General features: G+C 39.0%; 1 protein-coding gene across 1 annotated transcript; it reads right to left on the bottom strand.

Moving 5' to 3' along the window:
* Nucleotides 1-272: 272 nt before the first annotated feature.
* LOC148873821 (nudix hydrolase 15, mitochondrial-like) lies at nt 273-4,106 on the bottom strand. Its single transcript, XM_088966443.1, has 4 exons — nt 3,614-4,106; nt 3,367-3,509; nt 1,122-1,241; nt 273-1,031 (listed from the first exon to the last, which is right to left on the bottom strand). The coding sequence occupies exons 1-4, from the start codon at nt 3,957-3,959 to the stop codon at nt 807-809; spliced, it is 834 nt and encodes a 277-aa protein (XP_088822569.1). The 5' UTR covers nt 3,960-4,106; the 3' UTR covers nt 273-806.
* Nucleotides 4,107-11,049: the final 6,943 nt, after the last annotated feature.

Here is an 11,049-nt window from a genome sequence, read left to right on the forward strand (position 1 = left end):
TTAGTCCCCAGCTCCAATGGTTGCATTCTGCACTTAGCTAGCAGGTCAAATATTTGCTTAAAAGAAAAAGAAATCATAAAAACAGATGCATGGTCCATGATTATGTGGTTCGACCCAATTATATATATATATATATATATATATATATATATATTCAACCACCCAAATACCCCGCTTGTCCTTGACAAGATTAGCTTGAAATTTAGGATGAAATTTAATGTCATTGCCTGAGTTAGGATGAAATTTACAAATTGCTGAGAGCACAAAAAAACTATTGGCAGATGTCCAATTCAATGTCATTGCCTGGGTTTTAAGCTCATCTAAAAAACAAGTTCGAACAGCCTTTCATCACGGATTGGTACACCAAGCTATGTAAACAACATTTTGTTTACAACAGACCCAAACTCTTGTCACATGTTTTCTTCCTTTGCCAATATGTATGCTTTTCTTCTTCAAAACAAAAACAAATGAAATATCAGCCAAAAAATATTATTTTATGATTCATCAATGTTCATTCTCACAGAGATGGCTAGAATCTGAATTCAAAGTGCATCCAAATGCCACCATATTGTACCTTGTGCACCATAACCTGTCATTCCAACACAGGCATTAACCTTAGGTGCCATGCATTACTAAATATGTGCAAATTCCGAGTCACAGTTCACTCCAGTAGTCCGGATGGTAAAAATATCTCCTCCATAGCTAGATTTAAGATGGCAAGTATAGTCCATAGGTTTATGTCAACCATTTGTCTTGAATAAATCAGGATCCAACCAATGCAGGTTATGGTGACTAATGTTACAGATTCAGGGCAGGATGGTATTTGGAGTAACAGACCTAAGAAATCCGAAATTTGGATTCTGTTCCAGAAAGGGAGGTGGCCGCTGGTACACAATTGATGCAGCACGAATCAAGATCCCAGCAGTCAAACCCCATATTATGAATTTCTTGTTCTCTGTTTCATAATCAAAGAAATGGATCAGATACTTGTGTCCCATCCATTCTCGCTCTTCTGCAGTTCGGTTCTCATCCTGAATTCATCACAATATGTTCAAAATGCGCAGAAAAAGAACAAACAAAAAGGGCAGCCAAAAAGAAGTGAAGAAGGAAGGCAGACAAACCTTGATAAACATTTCTAAAGGTGCATCAAATATCACTTCCACTTCTCCAACATTTGGAGTAGGCTTGAATGCTTGCCTATTTGAAAGTATACCAATCACAGGAACAACTCTCAGAAGATGCTGCATAGGGAAAAAACCATCTTTTCAAGGCCAGAAGACGGATAAATAAATGAATGCAACAGGTAAATAAAAAACAGAAAGCAAAACATACTCAAAATGGGCCAACAATCAGTTTTATGCTTAAGTGAGTTTACCTCCATTCCATGGAGGGTAACATGCTCCATGACTTGACTTGGTGGAAGTGTAAAGATTGTAAACTGTAAATATAGGTGTTTGTTTTCCATAAGAAATATATCATAATTCCATCATATAATAAGCTTGTTCATAGGTGTTTTTCTTACTGGTTTAGCATTTAGTTAATTGTACTTGGGTACTCGGGGTGTTAGATATTTTGGCTTCTATGAACTATAATGAGGGGGCCTTGTAGATAGTGATAAGTTGAGGAGCCCTAGGAGACTATGTTACTAGATTAGTATTAGATCCTTAGCTTCCAAAATGATCCCCTTATTCTAATGGGTTCCTAGATGGGCTCAATAGCTTGTTTACCAATCCGAGGATTTTTTTTTCTGTGTCCTTTTGCACAGAGACTTGTTGTTAAGGTCTTGGGATGCCTCAAATTCATGTTTTTGTTTTGATTCCTAAGGTTTCCTACTAGCTCTTCTGAATTACATTTACATGCTAATACAATGCATTACTGTTATATGTCCAGGTGTGTGGGAGAATTGCTCTAATCTACAAATGATTGACCCCACATGGTTCAATGGACATCAATTTGAACTATGGGAAAAAACACATTTACCATTCACAAATCTCTAATCTACAAATGATTGATCCCATATGATTCAATGGACATCAATTTGAACTATGGGAAAAAAAAACATTTACCATTCACAAATCTCTAATCTACAAATGATTGACCCCACATGGTTCAATGGACATTAATTTGAACTATGGAAAAAAAGGCATTTTATATATGCTATATGGTCATTTGTCAATCATTCAAAGAGACTAAAAAGGAAAATGATACAGATAAGTGCCCTCAAGAACCAATGGAGTGCTGAAATCTGATGATAGTCAAACATGGATTTTTTTCTTTTAGGAGAGTCCACACAACATTAACCAGGACAATCTTTATGGAAGAACTTCACTGATCAAATAGTTGGGGCCTTGGGGCAGTACAAATGTAGAATATAGTTAACATGTAGCTCATTGTTATTACAAGTAAAATGGGAACATTATGTACTACGGATCATTGTGAGGTGTCAAGATCCACTGGCCTATGGATGGATTCATTGCTGGATCCCCAATAGGAATGCACCTGCAAATGTGTAAATACAAACCACACATTGTCTTTGCAAGGCAGTCTGCACTTACACATTTGAAAGTGAATTCCTATTGGGATCCAGCAATGGATCCTGCTAACAGGTAACCACAAGATGAGGAGTGCATTTTGAGGTAGAAGTGGGAAGGAAACATTTACAATATTGTTCACTAAATTATCTAGGTGTGGGACGAATTTGGCATGAGAAAACAGCAAGAGCTTTTTTTTGATAATTATGATGTCGTTTACACAAGATTGCTGCAGACCTAGTGAATAAACCCATTTTTCCCGATGAGCTCTAATGGAAAATGGTTTATGGGTGACGACTTGGAAAGCCATGGTTCCATTCTGAACTGAACTTCATGACCTGTAAAATATCATATCCATGGGACTCTGAGAAAGGTTTCTGTTTACTTTATGAGAAAATCGAAAAGTGGCTGAAAATGGAACGCAGGGGAAAATGAAGAATTACAACTTAAGCTTGTATTTTGACCTCTTTATCTGTCACTTGTTTCTCATATCAGGAAAAAATGCCAACAATATGTCAGGATCAAGGTGTATCCACCATTAGTTTCTTCTAATTATTCCCAATAGAAAGTTGAGATTTTGATCAGTTAGTTCGTGATTGCTAGTATGCATATAGCCAATTGGGAAACAAAGCACGCTCAAGTTCATATCCAAATTTTTCTTAGAGAATGTCCATATTCACAGAGTAACTCCATACCCATACTAAATTGAGAATCAGACTTCAATCTTAGTCTCATTCGAAATTCTTCAGATTTCAATGGATAGGAGAAACATCAGACAAAATTGTAAATTTAAGTAAAGATTCCAAAGAGAGTCGAAGCTCAACCTCCAACATACCTTAGACAAGAAGGGCTCGAGAACAGTCACAACATTAACAAGGGAAGGATCCAACCCTATCTCTTCCTTGGCTTCCCTCAAAGCTGTCTCTGTGTCATTTGCATCACCCGCCTCAGCTTTCCCTCCTGGCAAAGCAACTTCACCTAAAACAAAGACATCGGCCTTGATTTCATAGAATTCAGGAAGAAATCCAACTGGTTCCGTCATAATGAGTACGGAACAACAAATTCATCTCGTCTCCTCTGACCTGAGTGAGTGGAGAGTCTCTTCGAGCGTCTAGTGAGGATGACTCGGAGATCTCCAGCATCATCTTCGAATAGGCAAATAAGGACGGCTGCTCTCTTCGGTCTAAATCTTTCAGAATGAGTAATAGATGTTGCAGATTCCGAAAAACCCACCTGAGAAACGACCTTCCCTTTGTTTTCTTCGATACGCCTCTCTTCGATCTCATCCTCGTCGTCTGTGGAAGGAAGAGGCTTGTAGAGACGGAGATTTTGAGCTAATTCCCTAAGGGTTTGAGATTTTGGAGAGAAGCTCGAATCCATGAGCGCGGGGAGAGAACCTAGAGTGGTAGATGATGCACTGTTAGCCATTGACTCAAAAAATGTCTCTCTTCCGAATTGTCGGTAAGGTACCCAAACAGGTGGTGTACTGGTATGGTATATTTATTGGAGCCTTTAATCGGATCGGATGTACTTGAATCCGAATTCGATCCGAAGTATTACAGAACACCCTCACTCTTTGAAAACTAAAATTGTCCATAATTTATAGGGTTTGATGCATGTGGAGAATACAGTTCAATGGTGGAAACGAAAACAAAAGCTGAACCTGAAATAGTTAGGACAGTGTGGAGGTGGATGACAGTTGGAATGGTGGAACAAATGTAAAAACTGAATCTGAAATATTTAGTACAGGTTTCTTCGTTATTAAAAAGGAATACAAATAAAAATAAATATATGTAGATCACAAATGTCAATTCAGTACATATATACATTTTCATTCAGTTCTAATGGTATTTGATAAAAAGTACATATTTGGACCCAAAATGAGAGCAAAGTTTACATCCAAATATGGATGTAAAGTTTAGTATATTTCAATCTTGGAATTTGTATTTGTATCTATTAAAAATAAAAATTGTACAAAAAAATAAATTTATCAATGCAAAACTAAAGCAATTTTGCATTTGCACGAACTAGAATGCACTCTATATTATAGTATTTGTATTTTATTTGCAGTTTTGCTAAACGGAACTCAAACAGGCTCTATTGGACCAACTTTCATCAAATCATCAAAGGCCAGTTGGCATGCTTTTGTCCATTTCCATGCACTTGTCTTTTTCAAAAGATCAGTTAGAATGGCAACCCAAGCTCAATATCTTGACATGAATCTCCGGTAATAGTTGACAAGCCCTAGTAATGACTGAAGTTCTATCGTCATAGTAGGGGCAGTCTTAGGGTCCATACTGATGGTGCCCACGCAAAATTATATGCCCAAGGAAGGTCACCTCCTTAGTGGTTCTCCCGCAACACCTTATTAATGCAAAGTGGTCAACATGTTCCTACAATGAACTATCACAAATTACAATATCATCAATGTAAATAACAAAAAATTGATTGAGATAAGGGTGTAAAATTTGATTCATCAATGTACAAAAGGCATGACAAGAAATTCAAAGAACCTATATTTGGTGACACTGATGGTCTTGTGTTCATCACTTTTAGTAATGTGAACTTGGTAGTAGCCCGAGTGAAGGTCTAATTTGGTGAAGTACTTGGCAAGGCTTAATTGGCTGAACAAATTATTCACCAAAGGAATGGGGTATTTGTTCTTGATGGTGAGTTTGATCAAGGCCTGGAAGTCAATGCAGAGGCAGAGTGAGCCACCATGTTTCTTCCGGAAGTTACCAGAGGAGCCTTGAAAGGTTGAATGAACCCGACTTCTAATAACTCAATTGCTTTCATAGCTCAGTAAGTTCAAGAGGAGACATGTTGTATAGAGTGTGAGTTGGGGCTTGGCACCTGGTTCTAGCTTGATTTTGAGGTCAACTTCTTATCTTAGTGGCAATTTTTTGGAAGTTTTGGTGGCATAACGTTTTCAAATTCGTCTGAAAAATAGCCATGATTTTGGGAGGTATACTTCTTGGGGCCATCTCCTAGGGTTCAACACTCACCATTGCAGCTAGATATGTAGCTTTACCCTTCTGAACACCATTCCAGAGTTGTAGGGTTGATAGTTGTTTGTCAGGCTGACTAGTCTAGGGCATGCTTGGCACCACACAAGGTGAGGGCTCCTCAAAGATGTACACCAAACTAAGGAAGGGCATTGGCACCACATTCATGTGTTGAGAAATTCATGCTTAAAACATCTTGAAAGCCATTCATAGGAACTACAAACAAATCAACATGCCCTTTCCAATCACCCACTTGTAGTTCTACTCCATGAGCCATCCCCTCATAGGTTTGGCATTAGAATTCATAGCCTTCAACCGTCACATCTCCTTGGTTGGAGTAAACTTCAGATGTTGTGCCTCTTCCATTGAGATGAAGTTGTGAGAAGCACTTATGTCCACCATGGTGGTGGTCACCTTCTTCTTTATGGCATAGAATCTCTATAGGGACCCCATTATTGGTTCTTTTGCTTCATTCTCTTCATCATTATGTTCATCACCACTGAGCTTTGCAAGAAGAACATTCAACTTTCCTTGGCTTAGACACTCCTTAGTCCAATGCTTACCTTCACAAATGAAGCATGGTGATGGAGGAGCCTCTTGGTAAAGTCGCCACCTTAGAAGCTAAGCTCACCCTCTAGCTTCTTCCTACCTTTCTAGTCATTAAGCTTGTTGTACCCAGTGGGGACCTTTAGGAAAAAATAGGGCTTCTTGTCTCCTCTTGGCTTGCCTTGTCGTTAGTAGTTGTTAGATCTAGGGCCATATTTACTTGGTCATCTATTGTCCACCAATTATTTAGCAACTACCATGGTTGTGGTAAGGTCTTCCACACCTCGTCATTGAAGCTCAAGCTCTACCAACTATTGTAGGTTGTCTATGAAGTTGAACAATAGGTTTGTCTAGCATGCCTGTGATCTTGAGCATTAGAGCGGAGAACTCCTTCATGTACTCATGCAACAAACCCATGTGATTTAAGTTCTTAAGTTTTTTCCAGTCTTAATACTCGATGTTCTCTGAATAGAATTGACGTTTTATCCCGCTCTTGAACACAACCCAAGTATCAATGGAGCATAAGCCTTGCTCCACATTAACACATCTCCCGCACCGCCATAGCATAACAACATTAGTAAGATACATAACAACTGTGCATACCTTAGCCTCCTCCTTAACTAATTCGGTGGCAATAAAATATTGTTCCATTTTCCACAAGAAGTTGTCAAGTTCTTGGGAATCTTGGGCTCCTACATAAGGGGTAGACTCTTGGACTTTAATCTTGGGAGGTGTTGGAGCTATTGTAGTATTGCAGTGTTGACCATCAACTTCTTCAAAAGGGTTATCTCATACTTTAGGTCCTCAAGCTAAACTTGTAGGCATATCATCAAGCCTTCTAAGGGGTGCTTGGTGTGTTGGAAGTGTTGTTGGAGTGCTCCTCCAGACAACAACTACTAAGATTTCCAAGTTGAGGTGGAGCTCATCAACACGATCACAAGCTTTACCTACCGCTGCTTCGCATTGCATGATGTGTTTGTCCATGGCCATGAACTTGTCGATGGACTTCTCGTGCTTGCTATATTTTGACGTCGTGGCTTTATCTTTGAGGGAGCTATCTCTAGGCTCGTCCTCAGGCTCAAACGTATGTGAGATCCCTTCTTGTATTTCAACATGGATCTCTCGTTTCTTCTTCCTATTAAAAGCGATGCGGGGTACATCATGGGACAAGGCGTCTCATGGAAAGTAGGAGAGAACTAGGCTCTAGTATCAACTTTCATGGTGCTAAATGGCAAGACACCATGTGACACTTCATGTGTCGAGTAAGCCTACATTAATAAGCAACAAAGCAACTAGGAATGCATACAATTTAGATAAAATGGCTTATTGTATTGCAATCATAATTACTAAAGTTTGTATTAAGGAAACCTCGTACTTAACCTTTACATCCTCTTTGGTTCCGCTCAACTACTTACCTCCCCTTGTAAGTAGGGAATAGGACTATAGCATCGGTAGAACCACAAGGGAATAGGCAAATAATAGAGGCAAAATGCATCTCATGTCCGTCAATAGCAAAACTTTAATTGACTCTCCAGTCTTAACGACGACAGAGTTTGGACCTTGGGAGATGGAAAACATAAACTTGGTAGGGTTGGCTCTCCGTCTTGAGAATAAATGGTAAAGGTGAATGTGTTTACTTATTAACCCTACAAAATTATGATATATATATATATACCAAATTATATGTATAATAAACCTAATATGGCATTTTAAACTCTTTAATTAATATAATACTAAAATATATAATACGTATACTTGTATCAATTTAGAAAATCAATGGGAGTCGGGTTTTTTGTCCGATGGATTGGAATTTGATCCGATTTTTAATTAGATTCTATTTCTCTTAATAGAATCAAATTCATTAATGAATAGAATCCATCTGAATCCGTGATAATGGGATTGGTTGTCTTATCAAGTAGCAAATTATCAAGTACTATTGACATGCCTAATTGGAAGGGGGGTTGATTGGTCAAAGCTCTCTTAGCATCATGTCTTTTTGGTAATATATACAAAGTATTTAGCCCCTATTTGGCATTTGAGTGTATATTTTCAGGGTGAATTGCAAATAGGTATCATGTATTTTGGATAATCTCATTTTAGGGCCTGAACATTTGAATTTGTCACTTTATTACCTAAAGTTTTAGAAATATACATTTAAGCCCTGTTAAACAGAGGTAAAATTATGAAAATTCCCATGTTCTGATTTTCTTTTTTCACTATTCATATTCTTTTACATTTTGACTTCAGATGTAAACCAACAGTAGCAAAGAAAGCTCACATCTGTCTTTTTATTTGGGGTAGTCTCACTTTTGAACACTTACTTTGTCGTTGTTGGTGTATTTAAGTCCAAAGGTAGAAGAAATATGATAAACAATGAAAAAGAGTCAAAATATGGGCATCTTCATAATTTTACTCCTCATGGTAACGCTAGCTTAACAAAGTCGGACTTAAGGTTGTGTTTGGTTTGAAGGACAAAGTAGGAAAAGGAAAGGAAAGGTGATGAAATTTTACAAACCTTATATGAATTTCCCTACTTCCCTTCCTTTCCTTGCTTTTTCTTTCAAACCAAACATAGCTTAAATGTATACTAGTGGAGGAGGCCCTATGTTGCAGGGGCTTGCTCACAAACTATCAGGCTCGAGCTCAACTCGAGTCAAAAGCTCAAAAGTTCGAGCTCGACTACCATTGATTGCAGGTCTCTTAATTAGTTGAGGTCTCCCTCAGCTGCTGAAGTGTCGAGCTGAGGTTTCCCTATCAGGCGAGGTGTCGAGCTAAGGTCTCCCTTAGTTGACAAGGTGCCAAGCTGGGGTCTACCTCAGTGGTCGAGGTGTCGTCCAGCTCGAGCTCAATTTGATTGCAGGTCCCCTAGCAACTGAGATGTCAAGCTAAGGTCTCCATCAGTTGGAGAGAGAGTGACATTCTTGTAAGTTATAAGGAGAGAGAGAGATGGCATTCTTGTAATTTGTAAGAAAAAAAAAAGAGAGAGTTGGTAGGAGAAAGTGGTATTCTTGTAATTTGAAAGAAAAAAAAGCAAAAGAGAGAGAGTAGGTACATAGTAGCATTCTTGTAATTTTTATGAAAAAAGGCAAAAAACTACTATTAGATTCCATTTCCCTTATCCTCGACCCTTCTTACGTACACATTTCAGCTTAATATATTTACTAGCAGAGGGGGCCCTGCATTGTAGGGGCTTGCTCATAAACTATCAGGCTTGAGCTCGATTCGAATTAGAGAGTTGAGTTCGACTCGAGTCAAAAGTTCGAAAGTTCAAACTTGGCTACCTTTGATTGCAAGTCTCTTAAGCAGTCGAGGTCTCCCTTAATTGCCAAGGTCTCCCTTAACTGGTGAAGTGTCGAGCTAAGGTTTTCCTACCAAGCGAGGTGTCGAGCTAAGGTCTCCTTAGTTGACAAGGTGCTGAGCTGAGGTCTCTCTTAGTTGTCAAGGTGCCGAGCCAAGGTCCCCCTTAATTGCCGAGGTCTCCCTCAACTGTTGAAATGTCAAGCTAAGGTTTTCCTGGCAGGCGAGGTGTCGAGCTGAGGTCTCCCTTAGTTGACAAGGTGCCGAGCTGAGGTCTCTCTTAGTTGTCAAGGTGCTGAGCTCTTCCTCAGTGGTCGAGGTGTCATCTAGCTCGAGCTCAATTCAAAATAGAGACTTGAGCTTGAGCTCAGAAATTTGAGCTCAGCTTGGCTCAAACTTGACTACCTTTGATTACAGGTCCCCTGGCAGCTGAGATGCCGAGCTGATGTCTTCCTCAGTTGAAGAGGGAGTGGCATTGTTGTAATTTATAAGGAGGGAGAGAGATGACAGGAGAGAGAGAGAGAGATGACATTCTTGTAATTTATAAGAAAGAGAGAGAGTTGGTAGGAGAAAGTGACATTCTTGTAATTTGAAAGAAAAAAAAACAAGAGAGAGAGTTGGTAGGAAAGAGTGGCATTCTTATAATTTGAATGAAAAAAAAGCAAAAGAGAGAGAGTTGGTAGAGAGTGGCATTCTTGTAAATTTTAAGAAAAAAAGTAAAAAATACTGTTAGATTCTATTTCGCTCATAAACTATTAGGCATGAGCTTGATTCAAATTAGAGACTTGAGCTCGAGTCAAAAGCTCGGAAGTTCGAGTTTGGCTACCTTTGATTGCAGGTCTCTCAAGCAGCCGAGGTGCCAAATCGAGGTCTCCCTCAACTGTTGAAGTGTCGAGCCGAGGTTTCCCTAGCAGGCGAGGTGTCGAGCTAAGGTCTCCCTTAGTTAACAAGGTGTCGAGCTGAGGTCTTTCTCAGTTGTTGAGGTGTTGTGTTGAGACCTCCCTCAGTGATTGAGGTGTCGAGCCGAGGTCTCCCTCAGTGGTCGGGGTGTCATCTAGATCGAGCTTGATTCAAATTAGAGACTTGAGCTTGAGATCAGAAGTTTGAGCTCGAATTGTCTCAAACTCGACTACCTTTGGTTGTAGGTCCCCTAGCAACTAAGATGCCGAGCTGAGGTCTCCCTTAGTTGGAGAGAGAGTGGCATTCATGTAATTTATAAGAAGAGAGAGATGGCGTTCTTGTAATTTGTAAGAGAGAGAGAGAGAGTTGGTAGGAGAGAGTGGGATTCTTGTAATTTGAAAGAAAAAAAAAAACAATTGAGAAAGAGTTGGTAGAGAGTGGCATTCTTGTCATTTCTAAAAAAAAGGCAAAAAATACTATTAGATTCCATTTCCCTCATCCTCAGGCCTTCTTACGTACACATTTCAGCTTAATATATTTATATAGATATAGATTTTTGTAAATCTGAAAATTCAGGTACTAATTAAAGTGGCACAATCCTAAGCTCAAGCCCTAAAATGAGATGCCCCCAAAGTATAGGGCACTTATTTGCAATTTACCCTTATTTTTAAGCACTTAGAAAAAAAAAACTGCTTATTTTAGGTTAGGACCACACCAATAAGCACTTATATGCTTTTGGAAAATAAACCTGAATAAGCATTTTTTTTTCA

This window comes from Nelumbo lutea, chromosome 1, assembly GCF_056320005.1.
Source record: "Nelumbo lutea isolate HS-2025 chromosome 1, American lotus-T2T, whole genome shotgun sequence".
Taxonomy (NCBI): domain Eukaryota; kingdom Viridiplantae; phylum Streptophyta; class Magnoliopsida; order Proteales; family Nelumbonaceae; genus Nelumbo; species Nelumbo lutea.